Raw genomic sequence first — 27822 nt, 5'->3', positions numbered from 1 at the left:
CAGATGCCCTCTGGGAGCCCTCCCTGGCTTTGCAGTGATGTTTTTTTGGAAGTACTGTTTGAAAGAATTCAAGGCACAAAGCAGAAAGGAACAGCACAAACGTGATGTAGCATGCAGGTTTGCACAAAACTAAGGAAAAAGCGTCTCCGGGTAAAGGAAAGGGAGCGGGAGGGGAGGAGGAGGAGGTCTCACCGCAACCTCCGGCTTTCTCCACGTCCACGTCCCGTTATTTCTATGATTCCTGTGAGTTCTCAGTCGGACAGTGTTGGCTGCAGTGCAGTTACAAAAGACGTCCTGAACATTTCCTCCAGAGTATTCTGCCTCCACGTGGGTCTGACCCTTCTCCACTGTTACTTTCACCTTCTTTGTGTGCAAAGCCAGGCTGCCCTGCTGAATGGTCAAGCGCATCTCTCTCTGGAGTCAGACTTCCTCCTTGATTCCAATCGCAGCTCTTCTTTCCCAGTTGCTGGTTTGGAATTTTCTACCTGTGTAGCCTAACAACACAGTTTCTGGGTCTTGGGGGTTGGGCAGATCTGGATAATAGGCTCTGTCACTTAATAACTTGGGAAAGTTTCTCAAATTCTTCGTGCTTCAGCTTTCTCATCTGCCACGATGGTGTGTGCCACTGTTAATATTAAAAGAGCTGTAGGAAGAACACTGCTTTCAGTATTCTCTCTAAACAGTAAGAGTCCATTAAAAGATCAAAGAATTCAGTGAATTTCCAATGACAGTCTTTTTCACCATTAAAGCGGGCCCCAAGTCAGAGAAGAGCTAAGGGTTGTTGGATCTAGTGGTAGGCAGAATTCCATGAGGGCCCCCAAAGATTCCTGGCCCTTGGTTATTTGATCAAACTCTAATCCAGGTACTGCGGTGAAGGGATTTTGCCGATGTCATTAAAGTCTCGTCTTGGCCTTAAAATACAGATTATCTGGGTGGGGCTGACCTAATTACAGGAACTTTTTAAAAGCAGAGTTTTCAACTGGCTGGTCACCTAAGTCAGAGAGATTCAAGGCATGAAAGTGATTCAATGTAAAGGAAGTTTCTCCATTGATGAAATAGGGGGTGGGAAGGGTGTCACGTGGCAACAACCTGAGAAACAGCTTCTAGGAAATCCCTGGCCAACAGCCAGCAGGACAACAGGGACCTTAGTCCTACAACTGCAAGAAACTGAATTCTGCTAACAACATAAGGGAACTTGGAAGCAGATCTCTCTCTAGTTGAACATCCAGAGGACACCCTAATTTCAGCCCCATGAGACCCTAAGCAGAGGACCATACTATAAGGTTTCATAAACATTGAGATAATAAATTTATGTTGTTTTAAGCCACTAAATATATGGTAATTTGTTACACAGCAATAGAACATTAACACAGGCCTCTTCTAAAGGGAATCATACCAGACTATGTCACTTGTAGGTGGCTGTATTGAATTGTGACTATACAAATCGTCGGCTTTTTCCTTGATCAATTCAGTGCCTCCTACCAGTGTAGCAGAAAGAAAAGCTCATTCAAGACAAGAATGAATTACAGGGCTGAACAAAAACTTGGTGCCCAATTAAAGTCTACAACAGTGTGTGGTCTGCGAGTGTAGATAGCTGTCTACAGTCTGCAAATAAGAATTCAACACAGTTCTTTCCTCTATCCCCTCCCCTTGCTGCTGTTTGATAAAATTAGTGCCAAATGAGGGAAACTCAGGTGCCTGGCCTTGGAGGACCTCCAGGACACAAAAGTCTTGAGCCAGTTTTCTCTCCTTAGAAACAACGTAATAATGTTTGACTCTTGTTTTCTTGATGAGGTTTTTCAGTGGGATGGACATTTAGAAATACTTTTGAATCTCCCACCCCCAGGGCCTTTCCCTATAAGGAAGTTCCCTCCTTGGCTGTTGTCACTGCACAGTGTGGTCATTTCTTTCGGACTGAGAAGGGGCTAAATGTCAAGCCAAACTTTTCTCTCCCACCGTCTCTCTACTAGGATTGCCCTTATATGGTGGGCAACTGGCCTAGGCAGATATGCATCGCTGGTGGCAGGGAGTTAAAGTTTCTCTCATTTAGTGAGCTTTTCTAATATATTATTATGATCTGGAATTATACCTGACAAATATGGGAAACAAGAGTCAAAGTCGTTCCTACAACCAGGGCCCCAGGAGAATATGAGAGTTGATAAACTAATACCAAGAAATACTATCTTCAAGAGAAAGCAAGGACAATTTGCTATAGAAAATACACAGATGGATGGAGAGTCTGCTTGTCTTTGAGCCTGTACAGAGATTTCAAGGTGAGCTCCACAAGGTTCTTCCAAGTGAAGATTCTTGTTAACATCAAAACAAGAACCCTGGCAGCCACAGAGAGCCCAGCCCTTGCATCTCTGGCATAGAGAGCTCTTTTGCCCATAAATGCTTTGAAATTGGGCATTTCACTGGAGAGTCACCTGGGAATGCTTTTCTAGATGCTCTAGGCTCTGCCCAGGCTGCTTCCACTGTTCTCCAGAACACGCTGAGCAGAAGGGCACTGGGACAAGGCTTACCAGGGAAGCATTTTAAGGAGAAGGCGAATAAAGCAGCGCTGCTGTTTCACAAACCTCTGGCAGTGTTTCAGGAAAGGTCCTTCCAGGCTCCTCCTACTGGGACACATCCCAAACGCCCAGCCCAGTCTCCCACATGCTGGCTGGAGGTCGCCCTGATTTACCATTCCACCTTCTGCCTCTGACAACAGGGATGGAGGAGCTGGTATTAATCCTCCCAGGCACCCGTAGTGAGTTTGGGAAAGAGCCCTCTGCGTTCTTCTCACCAGTCAAGCATGTTAAGGAGGAACTGAAAAGGCCTTGGGAGCCACTGGGCCTAGAAAAATTCCCAGTCAATCCATCACCTGCCTCCTCTGGAGCAGGGTCTGCCAGTCTATCCACAGTTCCTGGGCCAGGTGGAGAGCGGATGTGAGGCAGTGAGTGGAAATAGGAGCTGTGTGTGTGTGTGTGTGTGTGTGTGTGTGTGTCTAAGCACAGAGACAGGATAGTAACAGAAGAGCAGGCAAGAGGGCGTGGGAGACTGGGAACTCATTTATAAAAGCTCTTCTGCCTTAAAGCAAGTCAAACTCCCTGCTGAGGAGTTGCTTTTTCTTCCTCCCTTTTGAGTCTTGTGTGCTGAACTGACCTCTCCCCCGCCAGAGGTCAGCGCTCTGCTCGCCCTGTACACACTCAGCCTTCTGGGGTTTGACCGCCTTAGAGCCTGAAGAGGACAGAATTCTTCAGCTCTTATTTCTGAGAGAAAAACTGTAGTAAATCTCATGAAGAAGCTAGTCTCTTTTTTTTTTTTTTTTTAGAAATATATATACACGTTATGATAAAAATCTTTTGGGAACTATGCAGAAAACAAAAAGCAAACATAAAAACCGTGCATCATCAGACGGCCCCTCCCATAGACTACTTCACCCCCTAAAATAAATCAGGCTGGGTAATGAATGAGGTTTCAAGAAATGTAACTGAACTTAAAATACAAGGTCAGTATCTCATCCTAGGTAATCCTTTGGAGGATGAGAAATTCTCCTGATTTTCCCACAGGGTTATTTCAGATGCACTTTCTGAGCCAAACTATTTTAAAAGCGTTCATTCTTTCACTGCCCTGCCAAATGCTAACTTGACATTCACACGCACTTTTAGAGAGTCTATTAATGGTATTAATGATCATGGATCAAAGACAAACCCCAGAGGTTTATGTAAAGATTTCAGACAATTATTTAGGTGCTTTAAAAACTCATCTTCTGAATGAGGGTAACAATTTTCTCAATGTTGGCAAAGATGAAGGGGTGTGTTTGGATGTGCAGGGTCTAAAGCAGAAGAAATGTACAGGGGCCTTCAGGCACATACAAAATATGTCTTTGTATGATTAAAATGTATGTCTGTTGACTGACACCTTGTCCCCAAAGCCTTTCCTACTCATTTCTTTCCTACTCAAAGTAAGTTCACTTCTGATTTGCTGAAGGCCCCTCTTCTAAAAGACATACAGCGCTTAGCCGACCCCGTCTCTTTCAACATCCAGTATTTACATGCACACACCACATTTTTGAACAATAGTTCTTAACTATGATGTCTCCTGAGAATCATTACTTTACAAGCTTTAAAAATACCAAACCTCTCTGAGGCCAAACCTCAGAGATTCTGATTTAGCTAGAAGCTATCCAGGTGGTTCCACTATGTTGCCAGTGTAGAAAACTGTTTTTAAACAGATGGAGAAATTAATACATGGGAGAGAGATGTTTATCTCAGTACACTAAAAGCCATGTGTGGCACTTAAAATGTTAGAGATAATTTTATTTGCCAGATGAAGAAACTGAGGCCTGGGAGAGCAAGTGACTTGTCCTAAAACATATAAAACCAATTAATGGCAAAGCAGCAGCCTGGACCCAGGGATTGTGGCTTGCCTCGCCATGCTGTTATGCAGCTCCTAGATCCCCAGGCTAGACCCCATGTCTATGGCAGGGCATCTTTCCTGTGGGTTGGGCCAGATGGCAAGTCACTATGTCCAAAACACTTAAGAAGAAATGAGCTATGCTTCATCAATTGCAGGTTCTCAGCATTTCATGCACAGCTATTCCAATGTACTATTCCAACGTGATATTGAAACGGTTCTGAAAAGTTATGAACAGGACAAAAGGGGAAATGTATTTACAAGCTACCAGAGATATCCGGGACACTAAAATAAAAGCCAGTGTAGAGAGTTGGCCTAGGACTTTATCAGTCCTCAGCAAGGACTAGATCAACTTAGAAAACAGAAGTGAATCCACTTGGGGAACGTCAAGATTCTCTGGAAAGGAGTCAAGGTCACATACTTTAACCTTCACAAGAGGTCTATCTTAGATCATGGGAGCAGAAATGGGAACAAATCCACATTGCACCTCAAAATCTTGTGGATCAATTTAATCCCAATGCTTCATGCTGGGTTTTCCATACCTAAATCTTTAGGGCTAATTCAAATGTAAAGCTCCTTTGATTATTTTACCAAATTTTCAAAATGTCAGAATCGTTTCAAGAAGGAAAACATTTCTTACAAATAGAACATAATTTAAAATAGCATGTTGAGAAAAGGGTATTTTGCATGGGTAATTCCTTGAGGTTAATTCACTTGTTTTTGAAGAATAAAAGTGACATAGTACATTAATTTTTAAAAACAATTTTGCTCTTCATTTTATCAGTAAAACAGGTCCATTTCCACTACATGCTAGTTTCACACCCTAGGCATGTACAACAATCTATTCAAATAGGTTAAAATAGGAAGATAAGGTCAATGGGAAAAAAGAGGTCTCCAGGCAAGAACCACAGTGTTCAGTTTTCTAACTTGACTGAAGGAAGTTATTCTGAGGGATTTGTCAAATTCACACCTTCAGTTACCTAACCAGACGCTTTAGGGTCAAACATACAATTTTATTGATTTTTGCTTAAGGAGTCAAAATTTTTGGGAAGGACCTATAATGGCAATTATAAAGTAATATGGTATATGGTAATATGCTACAAAATGAAACTTACTTGAATATGATTAAATTCCAAGCCCAGTACTGAGTAGTTCTAGATAATTAAGCATAATTTCTCCATTCAAGTCCCCTCTGTTAAGCTGCACATTGACACACATTTGTTCCTTATCTTGTTAGATAAATATAGAAACCAAATTAGAAGTTCTGCAGATTTCTGAGAATTTAATTATACCCTTACATGGCAATACCAATGATATATACAGTTAAACTTCTGTACTAATTACCTGAATTAGCTTCATTTTACAATGCTTAATTTATTTTGTACTAAGGAAGGCTTTAAAGTATTTAAGAGAAACCAGCTTAATTTAGATTTTTTACTTGCTTCAACGTGTTTCAATTCATTAATGTTTCAATAACAAGAAATGAACTCTCTTGTCTCAACAAACCAAGCGTAGAAATTTCCTCATAAGAGAAAAGAAGAAATTAAAATGATTTCCACATTCAAGTCGCAGCACGCTGAGTAGGGAATTTTTGGTTCTTAGGAAAACCACTTGGTACCTCCATAGAAGGGCCACTCATGACAATTTTGTGGAAATATTACAGTGGGGCCTGCCAAGAAGGAATTCAAGGAAATTGGGAATGGCGACACCCAGGCCATTCTCTTGGGCACAGAGGCTTCCTCCCCTTATGTGTTCTCCCCTAGCCAAGCTCCTTCTGAAATCAAAGGCCACTGATACGCACAACAATCCATGCCAAAAGCGAAAACGGGACACCAAAAACAAACGATTACACTGTGATTCCACTGTTGTCCCCAGATATATCTTGAGCTATTTCACTCAGAGATAAACTATATTCTCCATAAATCAAAATACAGAGGGTTTTTATGATTCTTGCTTTTTATAAAATGAAACACACTTCCATTGTTCTTTAGTATTACAATAAGTAAACAAAAGAACTGCAGCACTTACTCCCTTCCCCCCAATGTTTGCTCCTTTGCATTTAACAACTCATAGGCATATCTGGATGACAGTTAACCTCCAGCGGCAAAGATAAGAAAATGGGTAAGAAAAACCACACTCATCGCTCCCAGACATTTCTTGTTTATGGACATTAAAAAAAAAAAACAACAAAAAAAACAGCAATCTATTAAAATGTCATATGAAAGTACACGGAAGTGGCTTAGAATCCATGACACAGAGAGTTAGAAAGTTCAAAGTTATTATCAAATAGGATCAACATCCCTTCCAAGCATCAGATTCACAGGGAGTTAAATATAAATTTAATTTGGGTTATTAAGTGGTGGAAGAACTTGTTCTTTTTGACTAAGAATATTAACAGTGTCTCAGACTTTCAGATGCCATGTTATTAAGATCATTAATTATCAAAACAGATACCATTCCTAACAGTAGAGAACCCTTCATATCCCACCTAATAAGCATCAACAAAAAAAGCTGGCATCCATTTTCCTCTTTGTACTTACAAATATCCAAAGAATCACACAACCACTCAAGTAACGAGATCCAGGGGTGTTTCAGACATCTGCAAGGAAAATGCTTAAAGACAAAATTCCTCAAACACATGTCATAGTGTGGGACCCATTCCCTCTGTCAAGAATATGAAGGCTGTGAGAAAGACCACATCTATCTACAACCAAAGACGCTATTTTCCCTCTGAGATCACGGTAACTGTCATTTCCCCTAATACAACAAACTCCAAAAGCCAAGATTTCTCGTGACAGAGAATCATTATAAGTATTGGCCTTAACCACCAAGCCCAGGTTAACTCATGAAATAAAAACTTCTCAATGGCAGCTTTCTCTAGTGGCTCCAGTTCAAATATCTCCCCTTAGTTCTGGAGCACACAGCAGCTACTGTTCTAGAATAGCTCTTTTAAATTCCAGCCTCTTCCAGAGAGCTGTTTCTTGGTCGGTCTCCTGGTTTATTGATTACTTGTGCCCTCCCTGTTTGTAACTGTTCTAATAATTACTTCTGTTTAAGAACATTCAGTGATACACTAAATCTATAAAGAACACACCCATAGAATACTGGTCACTATAAGACAGGGGGTCTATGATGGGCCATGGAAATTGATGTTCTAACCATGTCCTCAGGAGGTTTGTGTTCTGTGCTGTCCACCCCTACGATATAAGCAGAGTCAGCTCCACTGAGGTTAGTATTCTGTTAGGCTCCTTCTCCTCCTATAGAATCCCTTGTTTGGAGTCAGCTGGGAGCAGTAAAAAAAAAAAAAAAAAGCTAGGAGATGCCGGGGGCACGGGTGGCTCATACCTGTAATTCCATCACTTTGGAAGGCCAAGCTGGGAGGATCAGTTGAGGCCCGAAGTTTGACACTAGCAGGGGCAACAGAGTGGCACCCCATCTCTATGGGGGGAAAAAAAAATTAGCTGGGCGTGGTGGTGCGCCTATAGTCCCAGCTACTTGGGAGGCTTAGGCAGGAGGATTGCTTGAGCCTAGGAGTTCCAGGTTGCAGGAAGCTACGATTGTGCCACTGCACTCCAGCCTAGGTGACAAAGGGAGACCCTGTCTCTGCTAACTTCAACACTTTTGGGAATATACTTGATTTTCCTTACCTTAGTGGAGGTGCTATTTCAAAGGCCACACCATGTTGAACAGAAAAAAAAGATGTGATGGATGGGTAGCCTTTGAATATGTTTTTTTTTTTCCTATTTTAGGATGAAATGGGCTAAGAAAATTTTTAGTGGATGTACATCCAAAATAAGTCATTGCTACGTGACATCTCAGCAAGCCCACTGGAGACAGTGCATGGCGCTGCAAAGGGAAGGCTCCTGTTCTGAAATGTAACTGCCTGTGAAGCCTTCCAAATGGGAAAATGGAAACTCTGGCCACCAAGTTCCCCCTGGGTTCTGGTCTGTCCCGAACCTAACCAAAATTGTGAGGGCAAGGGCAGGAACTGGGGACACGCCTGAGCTACAGGTAAGACCAAGCCTCCCGTGTGTCTTCCCCTAATGATAGGCCAAATTATCCATAAACTTCTGACAATTTTAAGGGTAATGCCTTCTTGGGTGCTGTGGCCGCCATACTGTAGAACTTGGGAACAGAATGACTCATACGCCAAACCCAGGTGTTTAACAAGTTTGAGGGAGTACAAGGGTGCACAGGTTCACACGGGCCCCCAGATGAGGAGCTGCAGGTCAGGGTAGCCAGTGGCTAGCCTGAAGGAAATAAACACGAGAGTCTCTTCACTTAAGTCCAGTGGTTCTCAAACTTAAGCATGTTGCAGAATCACCCAGAATCTGTCATTCAGCAGATACGGGGTGGGGCCCATAACCTGAATTTCTAACACATTTCCAGACAACGATGCCGGTCCCAGGACCACATGTTGAGAACCGCTAGCCTGTTTCTTCACTGCCCTCTGCTCCTACTCAGGCTGAGGAGCAGGAGGACAGATTGTATCCCTGGAACGTAACTACAGCACCGTGGCACCATCTTTGTGTGGCCTGCACAGCGATGTGCCAAGGAGGGGCACGTGCAGTCCTTGCACAGTCTTGTCCCTGACACGGTGGATGGCTGTCATTAAAATCATTTTCTGAAGACAGTTATAAAGTATGATGAGAAAGTAGCAATATTGTTAGAATAAGCATATATCCTCCTAGAGGTGACTGCTTTGAAAACAAACCCTGAGGCAGATATATACTTGCTATTTAAAATAATCATTCCAATTAATCCCTTTAAAATCCCAGCATCTATGCACGAGGCCATCTTATCACAGGTTTGGCCACTATATATACTTAACGATGGCTTTGTAATGCTCTTTAGGTATCTGTGGCCTCTTTCGCACTTCTTTCTTTTCTTGGCTGGGCCGTTCTGCATCACAGATAATCTTTCAGTGTTTGCGGCTGAGCCGGTTTGCTGTGCCGCCCTGGGTTATTTTTCATAAAATGTCTGGAGGAGAGATTTTCCAAAATATGCAACTCTTCCTTAGACGTGGTTTTTGCCAAATCTTGTTTCAAAAGTAACCCCGGATCTGACATCTCTGAAGTTGGCAAAACCCTGACAGTTTTGCTTTTTTCCACTATTACTTCCCTTGGGACTAATCGATCACTTCCAAGAGAAACTCTCTTGCGGTGGTCGGAGTCTTCCGCAGAGCCGCAGTTCCTGCGTTTCTGTTGTGTTCTGGCCGCTCGTGGACTTTGTTTTGGACCTGGTGATGCTGACTCACAGCTACAGACCGGGCTCCCACTTAGAAGCCCCGTCTTTAACCGCTCCCCAGGATGAGGTTTTTGCTGGCTGCTGGTGTCTCCTGGCTGGGTCTGATTAACATTTTCCAGCTTTTGAACAGGAAGCCCCCAGTGGCTCTCAGCTGCCTTTATGTAATCCTTTGCCTGTCCCGTGGATTCTGACAGGGGACTGGAGGAAGCCTGACCATCATTCCTCTTCCTTGCTATCTCTGTAATCACCGAGTCACTAGATGTTCCCACAATGGCCGTGCTGGTCTGTGATTTGCTCACACTGCTGCTTTTTGTTTCAGTTCTTTTCACACTGAAACAAACAGAAAAAGATTTTACGCTTTATAAAGCAGTCATGGCATTGTTTCCTGCAAATCCCCCTGCCACATTTCCTACACCTGAAAAGAGAAGTATGTGCTACCTGCCTTCTCCTTACCTCCCCAGCAAATCTAGAAAAATCCCCAAGTGTACATTTAAGTGCAGACTGGATCAAGCAATAACCTTCACATTTTCCATTATACAAGGATACATTCTGCTTATTGATCCCGGGGTTATCAATAGAGTTATGATGGAGTTCACATTTTAACTAAGGAAATAGGTATAACATGTATACAAATGTGCACATGCACACACAATTTCTATTTGTAAGTAAAGAATACTCTTCTGAAGTTTCTCTCAGGCCGTTCCAAGGTTAATTACTCAAATATAACTATCATTTAGCTGGTGTCAGCCTTGTTCATCAACCGTATAGGAGCAGGACTCGGTTGATGTAACTTGAAATGTCCTGGAAGAAAGTTCAGACAGCCAGCACAAAAGGAAAGCCAGCAATCATGGCAGACAAGAGAGTGTTGATACATCCATGTGTTTATCAACCCCTTTTCTACAGCACATACAACAGGCAATGTAAACTGCACTCTAATTGTAAAATTAACTTTGAGGCAGCCAGATAAAAACTGCACAGGGAGAATTTAGAGACTAATGACCTTAACTTTAGCATATATTTGCAGGTTTGTGAATGGCAAGAAATTTCTTCAATCACCAAACTCAAAACACTGCAGCTGAAATATTTTGGCTAAGCTTTAGTGTGGAAACAAATATATATATATAGATATATATTTTCATGTTCTTACTGTTGCTATCAGTAGCATGAGCATTATCATAATTATATTAAAGTCAGAACAAGCATCTTAGGAAAGGAATGTATTTTTTAGATCTGTCTGTAGTCACTTGGAAAGTTATATGAAACACACCACCAACAGGTGCTTTTCATCTTCAAAGAACTTGTCATTAAATTACTCCTTGCAACACACCTGTGAAGCAAGGGCTCTATCCTCATTGTCCAGAAAGCAAGAGAAAGAGAGAGAGGAGGGTGGGAAGGGCAAGTTTGTGACTTAGGGTAGGGTTCAGTGCCAGAGGGGATTTTGTGATTAGGCTCCATGCACTCTTGTTTAATTCTAGACGTTATCTATCCATACATAGAGGCAGTCAAAAATGAGAAAAAGGAAACACGTTGGACCTACATTTCTTTCAGAGCATTTCTCCGGAGCTTTGCACTGGGAGGAAGTGGACTCTCTGCACACTCAGCAAAGTAATCAGACACTCCGTGGAGAGCTCTTTCTGTCTACTCCAAAAGATAACAAAGGTTCAACCAGAAATCTATTAGCTGAACATGAGAAAAAACAGTTACACTCTGAATGCCCCGATGAACAGATTTATTTTTGTAAAGACTGAACGAAACTACTTAGTGTTAAGCTATTTTAACTTTTTTACCTAGGACTTTATGGTAGATTGTAAGTTCTCTTGGACTCCCAGTCCACACATTTCATAGATTAATATGCATCACAAACAAACAAGACTGTGATGTAAGGAATGTTGATTCCAAAGCATCTGGGCACTCCTGGCCAATATCTGGTATCTCTGTGGCCCAAACTGTGACAAAAGCCCAGGATCACTGTGTTGGGGAGCAGCATGTTTGTGAGCTTTGTTCTTCCAAAAAGACCTGGTGATCTGTACCCTGAGTATCCCAAGATTTCCATACATTTTCTCTGTTTACAAAAATAGAAAATATTTGCAATATTCAAGACCATACCAACAGTTAAATCTTTTAATATTAGTATTGTGAAAACTGGAGTTTGTGATTCTTAGCTACTAAAAGAAAAAAAAAACAAAAAAAACCTCCCAGTTTTCTTTTTCTTATATTGTCCACTACCGTGGATTTATAAAATTCATAGATTATCTATCCTTTTATGTTCCCATGGAAGCATTACATGGAGTTAACTACAAAATGTAAAAAGCCTACCAACCTTGCCAACAAGGACCCATTTCATACTTTTAGAATCTTTTCCTTTTGGTTATCAAGTGCATAATCCAGTGAAGAAGTTAACTTCTCTTGTACACAAAATATTCTTCCCCATCAAATTCCAGTAAGATGTTGTTACCACAAGGAACAGTTTTGGTGTGATCTCTAGGTCCTTGCTTTAGACTTAACCCAGAGCACAGGTAGACGGCAGCCATCAGTACTGTGCCCGGGCATCCCACAGGCTGAGTGAGCTTTGAGCAATCACTGCCCCGCACCACCGTGTACGAGCCTTTAACGCTCTCCAACTGCACCTACGGTTTCCGACCCAGGACAGTGTCACTCAAAGTCAAATGCAGTTATAACTCCCATCAGTTTCAAGTTAGTAAACAGGATATTATAGGTTTGATTAGATTACACTGCATTTTGATGCTTCTGCCTTTTGGTTTTTATTTGTTTTCTAAGACTTACCAGTTGAGCAAAAAAAAAAAAAAAAGCCACAATTTAAGTTAAATGAGAGAGAGACAGAGAGAGAGAGAGAGAGAGAGATAGGGAGCAATCGAGATTTATGTGGGGAACACTTCTAAACATGCCCTTTAAGTACAGTAGATTTTCCCCTGAAAACCACACCCTGTAAGTGCTGTATTTTCAGAGCTGAACAATTAACATAAGGAGCATGAGTCAGGCTTTGAACAACTCTGTGGGAACCAGAAAGCCTTTTGCTATTAGGAATGATGTAAATTCCCCAAGGCTGGAAGAAGTCCACAATGGAAGGCAGACAGGATCATAAATAACAAGGATGAATACCGCGTACGCCACATAAAGTACGACACCGCGACAGTGACACTCTTCCAGTCTCATACTGGATTCAATCACCGCCCTTTATTTATTTATTTTTTAAAATTCAGCTTAAAGAACACTATGTATTTTCTATGGGAACTTCAAAAACTTCTTTTAAGGAACAGAGCAATCGGCTCTCATCCTAAATTCCTCTAACAACAATGGGAGAAAATGTCCTTGGAAGAAAAAGGACAACAGAAAAGGTGACAGACTGACAGGAGGAAATGTCCTGTTCAAAAGTGTAAAATCTGTGACTTAGTTTTCAAAAAAGAAAGAAAGAAAAGAAAAGAAAAAAGAAGAAAGAGAAAGGCAAGGCGGGGTCTCCTGCTTACAAATTAAAACCACATTTGGCAATTTGTTGAAGGAGGCATATTTACATTTGTATGAAGACTGGGTGGGCAGGAAAAAAAGATTAGACTCCTTCTTCAGCCCTTGAGCTGTCAGGTCTCATTAGAAATCTCTTATCCTTACATCTCTAGGGTCAATTCACTCCCCTTTGTCGCTAAATCCCAGCCTCTGGTGTCCCCCCCCAGACAAGCGTTCCTGAGGAAGCAGCTATCACCTGGGAACAGCACTGCCCAAAGGGAGTCATCCTGATTACTAATGGCTGCTCACATCTGGCATCAAAATGCAATCTGAGGCTTATCCAGAGGCAAAACTCCAATACGCAGATATATAACGTGCGCTGAGAAGGTTGCAAGCACCTCCTGGGCTTGCACGGATGACACCACTACTTTTTAGATTCTGCCACGAATAATAATGATTCCATGGTTTTCTGCAAAGAATACAGACAAACCCAACATATTCAAAAAGGCTACCTAAGAGTTGGCCATCCAAAGTCCAGGGTGAATCTCCTTGGTGACTCAGGTATTTAAGACATAAATTAACCAAGAGGATCTCCTGGGGCCTTCATACAGGATTCTTCACAACCTGGAAGCTAGCGCTTAGCATGGGCCAAGGAATAAAATTCTGCAAATACCATTCCTTGTTATACTTGATTCTCAGCCACTGCCCCCCACCCACTCATTTTGTTTTCATTTTTGGTTACATTTTGAGGATTTTAGATTTAAAACTTTCTACCTGTACAGAGCATCATCATACTTATATACTTCTAGGGCAAAACCAAACAAAAATAGGGCGAGGCACTGGCTTCTAGAGAAATACCCTCCCGCCTTGGCAACCCGATCAGCCCACACAGGCGGCAGAACGAGGGGTCAGCCTTTCTTCCATCTCTGGGGATGCTGAGATTGCACCCCAAGATTGAAGACAGTCAAAGCCTGTGTGCCCCGGTAGAGATTCAAGGGAAAGGTCGAGCAGATGAGTGCTTGAGTGTGATGATGGGTGATATTACCCGAATGCTTTCTGGTCTAACCTGAGAAACGCATTTTAAATGTCTGGACAGAAGACGACAAAGGGAGTTCCCATGAGAATGAGCTGGACAACTAAGATATGCTTCCTGCCTGTAATCAGAGAATGGGCTGATCTGAAATGTAGTTAGAGATACTGGCTGACGTTCAAGTCCCAAAAGCACGTGGAAATTGTGAATAAACCAAGTTGTTCACCCCACAGTGGCTTACTGAATACCAGTTTTGAACAGAACACATGGATTAAAGGGGGATCGGGACAGAACCTGGCCTAAAACGACACTGTAAACACCTGCTCTTGAGTTTACAACAACCTCACGGAGTCCGTAAAACACAGCGGGGCTCCCAGTGGCCAGTGGGAAGACTGGCGGCACTAGACACACAGAGGAAGGTTTTTGAAAATATGTTTAATAGATTTGCAGGGCCCATTTCTGGAAGTTCTGATTTACAAGATCTGGAGTGGGGCTAGGAGATCTATATTTAGGTTCCCAGGTGATCCAAAAACTGCTATACAGAAAACAACACTCAGCAAGGCAGAGCAACAGATAATAAACATCAACTGGTACAACAAGATGGTGTTTTGCAAAGTGCAGTCCCTCACCATCAAAATCACTTGGGGAGCATGTTAAGAAATGTTCTAGATTCTACCCCAGAATCTACTGCATTTGGATCTCTGGAGGGTGGGGTCAGGGCATGTATATTTTAGGCAAGCTCCCCCATGATTCTGATACCCAGCAGGGTTAATAAACTTCCACCCTAAAGGCGCATGGAATTGATAAGTGAGAAGAATATGGCAGAATAATCCCATCAGGCAATACTAAACTCTGTGCCAGGTACTGCTCAAGACCCTTAGGGGAAAAGGAACTTGCACTCATGGAGCCTCCATCTCAGTGTGGGAGGCAGGAAACAAACAAACGTGTCAGGGGGTGGTGATGATGCTATGAGGAGAGATACACGTGGGGTGTGTTTTAGACATGGTGGTCAGGGTAGGATGCGCGGTAGGTAACAAGGTGAGCTGGACACTGAGACCCAAGTGAAGGAGAAGCTGCATGAGCACATGGGGAAGAGCATTCCAGGCAGGGAGAAGAATGAACACCAAGCTCCTGAGGACAGGGCACCCCTGGAAGGGTAGAGGATGGGAGAGCAAACCCGGGAAGGGGGTGGGACAGCAGGTAAGAGGCATGGGCATGCACCCTGGGGGTGGCAGGGGCACATCTTGTAGGGCTTTTGTAAGGATAGCATATTTTATTGGGAGGAAGAGGATGGGGCCACGGAAGCTTCCTAGAAGAAAAGTGACTTTACGCTTTAAAAAGATCACCCTGTGTGTTGCAGAAGAACAAGGGTAGAAGGAGGAAGACGACTGATAAGGCCTCTGCCATGGTCCACTCAGAGATACGGGTCTTGGGGTGGCGGCAGCGGGGGAAGTGGTTATATTTAAACACATGCTAAGTCTGGTGTTTTATACGTAGAGTACATCATTTCTGATTTGCCACATTTCGATGCTCAACAGCCAAATATGGCCAGTGACTATCGTACTGGCCAGCGCGGGTCTAGACAATGACACTTTGGAAGAATTTTCCAATAAGGGGGAGCAGAGAAACAGGAGCACTCACCAATGTCAACGTCAACACAGCTTGGTGAGGCAGATATTATTACTGCCACACCCCAGGGCTAGATGCTGCTTGAATCTGATTCAACGTGGACAGACAGCACGAGATGGCAATGCCACTACCCATCTGACAAATACAGACTCTACTGGGAAAATCTTGCAGCCAGCTCTCCAGCACCTGCTGGAGGCCCTGGGACATCAATATTAGCTGAGGGTGGAATTGAGGCGGCAGATCCTTCGGGCCATGACATCAGGCTGCTGGTCACACCAAGTGCACTGTGGGTACACGAGCCAATCCTGGCTCATCCTGACCACATGGCCCACCCCTGTGCATTCCTCAGATTTCCCCTCACAGCCAGGCTGGAAGCAGGTGGCAGGAGCTATCCCACCAAACTCTTATTTTCAAGATTGTGGAAACATCAGATGACGTTAATAAAGGGAGGAAAAAAAGCTCTTCAATACTATTAAGATGGCTCCCAAGGCAGTACTTAATGGATGTAGTAGTAACGTGGTACTCTCAAGTCTTTATCTTTCGAGAGTTGGATCTGTTTTCTCATGGTCATGTACAGTGAGTTTCTTTGGATTATGTTTTGTTCACTCCCAAATGAAAATAATTAATAACCCAACCAGAAGATTTTAAAAGTAGGCAATTCATAGAATACTAGAGGCCCTTCCTGGTTAATATAGTGGTGAGTATCCCCAACTGTCAGAGTATTAGAATAGTCTTGGGGCACATTCTAAATGTCACTGTTCTTCATTTCCCCCTGATCACATCTGCTGAGAATGATAAACCCAGAATTGATCTAATCAGGCTGCCGCTCGTAGCCTGAGAGGCAGAGCATAGGGGAGGGAGGGTGGAGTCCAAGGTCTCCGCCTGTGGCTGGCTTGTCACAGGGCCACTTTCTCAAACCCTTGGATGGTTGGTTTCTCATCTACCTTTCAGGATTGTTCGGGAAATTTAAATGCAGCGAGGCGTATGACGCACACTGGGCCTCAATGAGTACTCAGCGGGTATTATCACAATGTGACAGATAAGAATGAAACCCACAAAGACCAAGTGTCTAAGGCCACATATTTTGCTAGGGGCAGAACTGAGTCTAGGAGCCCTGCCCCTAGTACTCTCTCCACTCCGCCCAGTGGCCACGCTATCTCTTGCCATCAGTCAGACGTGGAGTTGTAGGAAGAGGACAGGACTCTGAGTCAGAAGTCCCTCCCGGTCACTACCTGGTTGTGATATTTGGACGACCAACTTATAGTCTCTGAGCATTAGTTTCCTCATCTATCAAAAAAAGAAATAAAAATATCTCTATAATGGACACTCATTCACCTCCTGGAAATACTACTCAGATTTTATTCTGGGGAATCACAGCCTTCCTCAGTTCAACATCCATGCATTTCAGACCTTGTCTCCATACGCAACTGCAGAATTGGGCCCGTGACTCAGTCTAAGCCAATCACACTACTGAATTCATGAGCCTCAAAGATATCAAGCTGTCCTAGGAAGAGGCCTGCTCTCTCTTCCCCCAGAAGAACATGGATCTGGAGCTGCCAGGACCAACCACTACATATAAGCTGAGAATGAAGACAACCCAGTGGAAGCCTGAGCCCAAGATGGTGAGAAACTTGAGTCTTGATGACATTCTTTGTGTCTCTGAGATCAAGCTCTACCTGAACATCTGGACTTTTCAAGTACATGGGCCCCAAACCTTCCTTTTTGGCTAAGCCTTTTTGAACTGGCCTTCCTGTCCCTTGAAAATGAAAAAGTTCAAGACTGATACAATCTCTTCTGAGGTTTGTTGTGCTGAATAAGTTATTGTATGTGACAGACCTCTGCAGTCTGCAAACAATTGAGGCCTTCGGCAAACAATAAAAACAGAGTAAAAGTGTAACATATTATCAGCTCATTTGGGGGCACATAGGAGCATTAAAGTATAAAACTGGGTTATATTTTCAATTCTTTTACTTTATTATAGTAGGCAAAAAGAAAAGGTGTTCTTGTACTTTAGTGACACCTCATGATTTTCAGGAGCATCAGCATTCTAAAAGGCTCAGTTACAGAAGAGCAGCCCAAGCAGAACATGACTACAATGACCACAATCTTACACCAGGAAGCAACGTGGCCACTCAAAGCCATGTGTCTTAAAAAATGAGGAAGAAGTCTCTCTTTCCCAAATTTCACTTCTAATACTTTCTTAAATTATTTGATTATAAGTTAAGGAAATGAAAAGGGCAAAACAGGCGAGATAGTCATAATGGACAACTGAAAGTATAGATAGAAACATATAAGGACATGTGTATTGACTCAAAGGAACTGAAGCAAAAAGGAGGTTAAATGAAAAGGTAAGTGGCACTCTATCAACTCCACTGAGACTGAAGTCATTTTCTCTAAAGATGGTAACGATGACGGACATCTGTTCTGGAGACACCATAAGCAAAGCACTTCATGTAGAGTCTATACCTGGTAAATGAGTCTGCATGAGATGCCCACGAGGCCGACATGACCTTCCCCATTTCAAAGATGAGGAAACTGATGCTCTACGAGGTCAAGTCATCTGCCCAACTCCCACAAGGGCAGGGCGGAGAGCAAGTCTCTCCCTCCACATGTCTCTGACCCCATCTTCCTCCTCTGAGCACCTCACTTCTCTGCCTTCCCAGGAGGGATTCAGTCTGCAAAGGGAAGCAGAGCCAGGCTTGTTGATGATGCTGCCACTTGGGTTAGTAGTGAATGCTCTGATTTTTTCTTTAAAATAATTTTTTTTTAATTTTTCGTTTTCTGAATCCATGATCATGAAACTCTTGTGTAGATCTAGGGAAGTACTAATACGTAGCTGCAAAGAATGTTACCCTAAGAATGAAATCAGTGAAAAAAATCAGGGAAGTTGTTTTGCAGGAAGTACATATATCACAGGGATTTTCCAGTTTACATTCACCTACCCTCAAGAACCTAAAAATAAATCCTGACCAAACCTAGCCCTCACTGTCAATCTCCGGTGCCAAGCAAGTATGACAGATGGGGACATTTTGAAGAATTTAAGGGTCTGGACCAGCACTTAATGTTGCAGGGCTCATTGGCCACTTAGAGAATTGGATGAAAGCTGTCTAACTTTGACCGGGAAAACATAAAAATACACATAACGATTTTTTTTTTTTATTTCAAGGAATTCATGAATCATAGGCTAGTAACCCCAGTTTAAAAGTAGAAGGAAACCATCTGTGAAAAATAGAGAGAAACTTAATGGAAATTACCCCTGGCAGAGTTGGGTCACCTTTGAAGACTCCTGGATAAAAAAAATACCTTCCCTGACAGAGGCCTGTGGCTACAAAATGTCAATACCTGCAGGAAGGCAGCCCAGCCCTTCATTCAGAGGGGTGATCTCTCTCCTAACATCTCACACGGCTGAGCACGTGGGCCCGGACAGGATGGGAGAGGAGAGAGGTAGGTAAGCACGCAGTCCAGCCACGCAGGTAGTAGGGCCGACCAGAAGAGGGCCCGTCGTAGCCCTGGACACCAGCGGGAAAAGAGACATAAAAGCCAGAGAGAAGACACCACACATAAGTGTCTCATTTCAAAATTCTGCTCAGAGCTGGCCCTCTGCCCAGGGATGTGGAAGGAACAGCTATTGCCATTTCTCCCGAACATAGATAGTAAGGCCCCTTCTTTCCAAGGCTCAGATCTCATGATAGTAACAGCTTTTGTTGACTAAGTCTGGGAACCTCATCCCCAATTATGACATCGTTTCCTTGGGAAAATGAATATTGAGTTCTAAGTGATCTGTTTTCTAACGAACTTTCCAAACACAATCCACTCACATGTTGAACTCTGTGCTGTCACTGTGGGTGTTCTGATGGGCATGCGCTTTCAGGATCTCAGGCCTGAGAAACCTGCTGTCTCCTGATTGCTATGTACTTTAGAGAGGTGACTGGGTCCTTCCTTCACAGTCATCTCAGTGTGCATCTGCCGGCGGCTCTTGGAAATCAAAGGTGTTTAGCTGGGTGGTCTCTGCTCTTCCTCCTCCTCTGGATGTTGGTTAACAGAGCCGCCCACTGAAGGTCACAAGTGTATGCACTTAGTGGGCCTCTTTTTCCACCCCTGACTGGTTGGTTAAATGGGGCGTGACACTAACTTTTTGGTACTTCAGTTCTTTTAACTGCAAAATGAAGCAGAGCTGGAAAGTGGAGACAAAAAATAAAGGCTCTGAGTTTGTTGGGAAAAGAACATCTGCAGATTGATACTATCAGGTATTTTTCTCATTCCAAGAAGGGAGGGGAGGATGTGTAACAATCTGCTAATCTGGCGATAATGGCATTTCACACATTAAGAGCCACTGCAGTGTTAACTCACTCTAGTTTTGACCCCGGGGCCATGTGAAGCATATATGAAATCTTGCTGATGTTCTTATTGATACAATTAATATCGACAACATAATTCTAAAAACATGGGTTGAATGAGTAGAAGTCAATAGATTTCATTTTTCTATTTATGCTTACCTTTAAATTAACACTCAAAGTTTTTATTCTATTTTCATAATAAAACACTGTGGCCCCAAGGAAAATTTTCTGATTTTTTTGTGTGGCAGTCAGTGTGTTAAATGAACTCTTCTTCAGGGAAGAAGGGAAATGATGTTGATAATAATTAATACTGACAAAGTGCTTTGGAGCTGCGGTCCCCAAGCCCTGGGCCCCGGACCGGTAACGTGAAAAATGCTCTACCATGAAATCAGTCCCTGGTGCCAAAAAGGTTGGGGACCGCTTCTGTTGAACATTTTAATATTCATTATTTCACTTGCTCCCTTAGGAAAACTCGGAAAGGCTTGTATGGCAGGCAGAACTTTCCCCTTTGATTGGTCCTCTCAAAGGACCAGTGCTCTGAGAAGCCAAATCACTTGCTCAAAGTCATCCAGTGAGTGAGGGAAGAGGCAATGTTCAAAAGCCAGGTCTTTCCATTTTAATTCTCATCCCTTTTCCACTTGTTCTATTCCCTGCCATGTTTTTCCTAGTTAAAGCTATCACGTAAATAGTTATCAAAGGGCGATTGCAGGTCTCTGCCACAGAAAGGTGCATGATAAGAAAAAAAGCACAAAGGATTAGAGGGCCCAGATACATCCTATTCCAACTTATCCTACCTAACTACTCTAATTTATTTATCCTATTCTAATTAAGCAAAGAGCAGGTTCTCTAGGGGGATGGTGGGGGAGGGGTGTGGCACAAACCATCTCCTTCACAAAACACTGCTGGCGAAACATTTGGGAGAAATTCATTACTAGGAAAGGAAACAAAACCTCAGGTTACTGTAACGTACAAGCAAAAGGCACTTAATCTTTTAAAAAACGATCTCACTGGAGACATGTTTTTTGTCTTCTTTGTCATAGTCTAGAAAAACTAACCGACAAAGAACATCTCCGTCTCCACAACCAGCATTTTCATCAGGATCATCCACCTGCCGGTCCCTCTAAGGGCAGGTGGGGATGGGGCTGCTGTCGTTTCTCTATCCAAGGAAAACCCATCCGTAGGCCCTGCTGAGGGTGTGGCCCTAATCTATTCCTTAACTGTCTGTTGACCACATTCTGACCCCAAGCTCTGGCCTTAGTTGACTGGAAAAGGAGAGGGCAGTCAGCTTAAGGGGGCAGCAGGCATGAGGAGACTTCTCTAACGCTAAGTAGAGCGTTAGTGTGTGACTTCTGAGAAGTGTTCAATTTAGTGCTTAAACATTGTCTCTTGGCAGGATGTCCCAGTAACCCTTTTACCTAGACGATACTACAGTGAGGACCTTGTCTATCTGGGGTATGTCTGCAGAACCCTGACAGCTATTTTCACAGCTTGGCCACAACTCAAATGAAGCATAAAGCAGAGAACCTAAATATCTTAGTGGCATCAGTGAAGTCCTGCTGCTAAGGGGCAAAAGGAGAGCCTGGTCCCTAGAGATGCGTCATTGTCATGTGTGCCCTGACAGTGAGGCCCATTAGTATAGGCAGATGGAACCTGGCTGTCCCTTAATTAGCATGATACTGGTCAATATAGAGAATAAAAAGGGCTCTGCATTGCAAACTAAAATGAAGTCCATAAAAATACAAGAAAATATAAGCATTTATCTAATTTTGACAAATATAACACCAAGATCATCAAATGCAGAAATCATCATGGAAACATAAATCTGAGGATCTATAAAAATAAGTAATGAATCTTACCACACAGCAATGACATACAATTGAAAGGTAAATGATAAACTCACTGAGAGTTACCTTCCATACTGTAGAAGTATTTATATAGTAAGGAGTTTGTGAAATACAAAAACATTAATAGAAAAATGGACACAAACATAATTCACAAATAGGGTCCTAGTTAAAATAAATACACACTGACCTTAGTTTACTAAGTATGAAGTATAGACAGATACAGACTAGATCATTAACAGAGATTTATCTTTGGGTTGGGAGTTATAATTTTTATCTTCCTTGTAGATATTTGGATTTGAAAAATTTTTTGTACAATGAACATGTACAAGTTTGGTAATCAGTTTTTAAGTGAAAACTAAGTTCAGAACATTATGGAAAATGTGAAATGTGGAAACAGCCTCTCCCCACTCAGGGAACTTTTCCTAGTACTACAGGAATCTCTTGTTGATAGTTTTCACATAATTTACCACTAATGTTGTCTAGGAAATACAGTAAGAAATAAAAAGAATGGATTTTTAAAGTCTACGATATATTAAGAAAAACCTGGAAAAGCTATCTACTACAAATTTAAAATATTTAACACAAAAAATAGAGAATTCTTTTTGAATAATGATTTACACTTATGTAAAAGTCCCTTATGAAAGTTAAAGAATTCTGTCATCAAGGCACCAATGACAGTGCATAGTCAGATTGTTAATCAGTTCATTTCTTCTGTTCTAAAAAACATGAGGCCTAAAATGTTTAGTTTATAATAATTTCTATTTATCTTTCCTAAGATAAAAAAAATTGAGATAGTTATATTTTATCACAACTTTTAAATCTACAAGTAAAGTTCTTTTGTGCCAAATCATTCTGTAGTTTTTATTTAGCTAACATTTTCATCTGCTTCCTCTGATAGAAATCCCATGTGAACAAAGATTTTTGAGATAATCTGATACCCGGCCCTTGAATGAGAGGAGGGCTAAAGCCCAGTGAGGCTGGATTATGCACAGCTGAGGCACACAACGGCCACGCTAAAAATAACCCAGCCTACGGTGTTGCTTTAGACTCATTTTCCCTTCAATTTTATACTCATAAACTAGAAGGAGAATTCTGTAACACTAAACAGTAGTGTTCAATTTAGTGCTTAAATATTGTCTCTTGGCGGGATGTCCCAGTAATCCTTTGACACAGATGATGCTACAGTGAGAACCTGGCCTTGGGTGGCTGAGGTATGTCTGCAGAACCTTGACAGCTTTTCACAGCTTGACCATAACTCAAAGGAAGCATAAGGCAGAGAACCAAAATACCTTCACGTGTATATCCACTTTTAAGCAGTACTAGCTCCTAGAGGTCATTTTTTAATTCCCAAAAGGATCATAGACTTTGACACATTTAAGTTCAAAAGTAAGAAAGTCAGTCCATAATTTTGGACTTTTCTTCTGAATGGCAGAAAGGGTCCAATTTGAACCATTAAAGATATGTGTAGAACAGAAAGAAACATCTTTAGGAAAAATGGAGGCTCTATCTGAATTACATTTTAAGGCCAACAAGATACCCTTCAGTAGCTCTGGTCTGCCAGACTGTAAGCTCCTTGAGGGCAAAAGCACTTCCTTATTTTTTGTTTGTCTGTTTGTTTGTTTTCCCCAGTGCCTACCAGAGGTTCCTAGCACCAAGCCAGCACTCAGTGAATTATGTTGAAATGTGATGGTAAGAACAGATGGGAAGGGTGGTCTCCAGAGAGTGGAAGGAGTGGCCGTAACACACAATGAAACAGTAGCTTTGTGCTGACCCTGAAATGTCCCAGATAAATACAGAGTTCTATGGTTATTTATACAACTTTAATAAAGAAATAACAGAAATAATAAATAATTTTAAATTTCCTAAAGGCTGCAGGGCTTTACATCTGAGAAAGAAAATAGTTTCTATCCAGGGACTTGGGTTTGTAAATAAGAAAATGTTGTTAGAACGGAATATAACTGAGTACAATAAAAATTTACTTTATGTTCTTCATATTTCTAAGGAAAAAAGGAGGAAAAAAAAAAAAAGAACAACTTAAGGTAAAAGCTCTCAAAAAGACGCCCTAGCTCTATATCTAGCAATAGGTCAAAAAAAAAAAAAAAAAAACTGAGGCTACAAGGGTTTTGAGATTTCTTATGAGAAACTCTAGTAAGAAAAATACAATGACTCATTTCATAATAATGCCCTTTCTTCCCAAAGTACACATCACAATTCCCACATCCCTAGCACATGGGCACTCTGTGCAGAGAGATTGCAACACGGAGGATCTCCCTGCACCAAAGTCCCCGAGTGGACAAGAGAAATGCCAACGGAGACGTCCCTGGCGCTTCGGTGGTGAGGGGCCGCGTGGCTGCACTCGCCCTGCCCTGCACAGGAGGGGGTGCTCCCTTGGTACTGCCTGATCTGGAGCAGCGGTTCTTTTGTACAGCCACCTTTAAGAACCGGGGAGCTAAATGCAGCTGCTTTCGCTGTCTACAGGCTGAAAGAATCCCTTGGCAGAGCTGTTGTGAACAGGCACTCCCAGATTTCCTAACAAATTGTCACTTAGACTCTGAGGACCCAAAAGGGGGTGGGGGGAGATGAAGGAAAGGGAATCTGAGCTCTTTAAGGCTATATAGCAAGAGTAAGACCTGTAAGGCTGTTGCTCGGGTACTAGCTCGCTACCCTGTCACTTCTGTGGTCACAGAAGAACGAGTTAAATAAACAGTTATAGGAAAATAACCAAAGTTTATTGCCAAAGAATTATCTCCGATAGAGCTACTCAGGAAGCCAATTTCCCAGGCCTTGCCCAGTCGGATGTTCCTTGAGAACCACTATCAAGAGAAAATGAGATGGATCCTGCCCTTTGGCGAGTATCAGTGTAAACTGATAAAAGAATTTAAAGCTTGAAGAAGTTCAAGGAATACCTATGGGAGAGCCTGGCATCACTGGCTTTTGGGCATTTGAAGTATACAGCAAGGAGTCAGAATGTCTTCTCTCGGGCAGAAGGCAGTTCTGGAAGGGAAGGATTGTTTATTGATCCTTAAATAGCTGAGACAGGAGGACTCTGCAGAGGTCAAATATCAATGAGGATTAAGCTCCAAGACACTTCTGGTGGAAGGACGGTGTAGTTGGCTTGATGGGCAATTTGTGGGAGAGGGACCTTTACTTGACCTGTATCTTTCATTGCTTCTAGCGACAGCAAGCCTGAGGAGGTGGTGGGCTGGAGGCCCGGGAGGAGGGGAGGCGCAGCGGTGAGCAGGCTAGGCAGAAGGGTGCACAGGCCTGTGTCCAGCAACGAGGCTGTGCTGGGCTTTGGCTGGCTCGTGTGTGCGCCTGGGAAAGTGCACGTGCAAAGAGATCATCAGAGGTGGAGCAAAAGCGCAACCGAGAAGACACAGACTGACCACAACTTAAGAGAATCACTCGAAACAGTGAAAGAGCCTCGTGATGTAAATGGCACTGTTCTTATAAGCTAATGTGGTTAACTCTGATGGTATTATCGCTAGATATCAGAACATTTTAAAGATAAGGAAACTGAACTTATGTAACAGGCTCAGACTGGTCCATTTTTCAGAATGAAAATTCTCAATGTTTAGGAAGTCTTCCAGATGACAGGATTTATATGACAGCAGCTATAGAAAACTTACATCTGTATAAATACCAGGGCCCCTAAGGGGGATCATATTTCACTTGTATTGAGATGTTTTAATTCTCCCTTAATAATTTAAGATACTAAGTATTAATATTACATATCAGATATGAGATCTAATTTCTTCTGTATTCCATCTGAAAGCAATAACACTTTCTGGTACAGTTAATTGTTGTTTTCTTAAACCATAGATCAATTTCTTCTTTGCTCCGAGAATAAGTTAAGCCATATTATATTTTAGTTGTATGCCAATGGCATTACCACTTTAGTATTTACTAATTTACTAAGATAACTTAACATCCCAGAAATATTTCAAAGGATAAACTTCTAACACTTTTCACTATGTTTGCTTCACGTATTTCATTTAACGCGTACACTAAGAGTTTTACTGAGGGGTGAAGAGCAAATAGGAGAGACGTACTTTTCTGCTCCAAATGAAGGCATCTGAATTTAAACATAAGTTCTCAGCTCTTTTACTTTTCCTGAGTCTCTGTTTGCCCTTACGGTCTGTGAAATACTCTTCTTATGTATTTATTTAAGATGAGATAAGAAGCTGGTTTTAGACTATGTGGGCCAAATTTCAGATTTCATATGGATTAAAAAATAACAAACATCAGGGGTAATCTAATATTCACATAAATTATTTTAGAAGCATAATAATCATGTCATACTTCATGGCCGGGTTAATGTCTGCTGGATTTTTTTTTTTTTTTTTTTCTGTTTGCTAAAGATTCAAGTCATCTGTCCAAAAATATTTTTTTTTTTAAAGTTTATGTAGAAGTAAGTTTGGGTAGATTGGACTGTGACACACAGACACACAAGAAGCCTCTCTCTTGTGCACATGTTAAGCTTAAAAGACAAAGCTGTAAGCACCAACATGCTAAGTTTTCTTTATCTGTTTGTCTGAATAGAGAACTCCAATGAAACAAAAACTAGCCCTGGTGGGCTCAAGACTTAGCACGAAAAAAGAAAGAGAGAAAGAGACAGAAAGGAGGGAGGGAGGGAGAGAGAATTAACCCTAATCAGCTATGAAATAATACACTGGGGAGAAGTACTGATCTCATGAAAATGTCAGTGATTCACCATGGAATAAAATTCAAAAGCCACTGACCCCAATGAAAGCTTCCAGTGGAAACATGCGGATTTTGCTTCATTTCATTTAAAGCCTTTGTTTCATTTCATTTAAACACGAACATAAGCACCATCAGTTTTTGTGACGTGTTGTTTTCTCATTTAAAATCAATATAAAAAAGATACTGCTGATTAAACTAAATATTCGAGTGGTCTTCAGGGGAAAAAAATGCAAGAATTAATCAATATCACCATGCAAAATAGGACATTTTTGTATTCTTAAAACATGCATTGAGCATTCATCTACTGGATGAGAACAGCAGATAATTCTTTTTTCTATTTTTTTACAGAAACTAAGCATTTAAACAGGTTTGTTTGTTTATAGAACTTTTTTTTATACGCACCAATTCTTCATTGTGACTTGCCAAATGATCATGGCTGAATGCAAGCTGACTTACACAGACCACAAATCTGTCAGGGAATACCTGGAGTTCTGTATAAATGAAGAAAAGCAAGTTAGGAAAGACATCAAAAAACTATGAACACAGAAATGCTTGGTCCAAGATTTTTGTTCATTTTAAGTCATGATAATATGCATATATATGTAAGACAAACGTTTCTTCTCCCCTCCCGTCCTCTCAGTGTTCGCCATCAATAGGGCAGGGTGAGCACAAAGCTCCAGGGAGAGCTGAAGAGGCTGCAAATTGGTCCACCTGAGCCCCTGGACCATTACACCACATGCAACCCCCAGGCAGAGCCCGTGCGGGCTTCCTTCTGTGTCATTTTGCTATTTTTTGTTTAGAATTCTTATTTGGGAAATAGGCTTAATGTCTTCCAATAAGTGTGAGGACTTACAGAGCAAGAGGAAGAATATTAGGTAAAATCTAAAAATGTGACCCAGCAGCATTTTTACTAGTTAGTTTACTTATCATCTCCCTGGCCGGCTGGTCTGAGAGAGGTCCCCTACGTTGGAGGGCAAACTCCCAATCTGGCTACATAAAGAGCAGCTTCTCTTAGGAATGAATGACCAAACTATTAAGGAAATGGTTAAATAGGCAATAGTAGAGATGATATAACCACACCATAGTCACAGTAATCTATTATTGCAGCTTCTTAAAACAAACCACTAACTTCCTGGTGGGGAAGGCTGAATGAATCACTGAACTGGACTCCTCA

General features: G+C 42.0%; 1 protein-coding gene across 1 annotated transcript in view; it reads right to left on the bottom strand.

The window, feature by feature from the left end:
• Positions 1–1380: 1380 nt before the first annotated feature.
• Positions 1381–27822, bottom strand: part of SLX4IP (SLX4 interacting protein) — a 183677-nt gene continuing 157235 nt past the window's right edge. The window contains 6 exon segments of the mRNA XM_069495770.1: positions 1381–1478; positions 3145–3219; positions 9225–9353; positions 9356–9975; positions 11183–11283; positions 27051–27139. Of these exon segments, the coding sequence (XP_069351871.1) occupies positions 1381–1478; positions 3145–3219; positions 9225–9353; positions 9356–9975; positions 11183–11283; positions 27051–27139 (1112 nt within the window).

This window comes from Eulemur rufifrons, chromosome 20 (assembly GCF_041146395.1).
Source record: "Eulemur rufifrons isolate Redbay chromosome 20, OSU_ERuf_1, whole genome shotgun sequence".
NCBI lineage: Eukaryota > Metazoa > Chordata > Mammalia > Primates > Lemuridae > Eulemur > Eulemur rufifrons.
The sequence above is the reverse complement of the archived record's forward strand: the minus strand, read 5'-3'. Positions and strand labels throughout refer to the sequence as shown.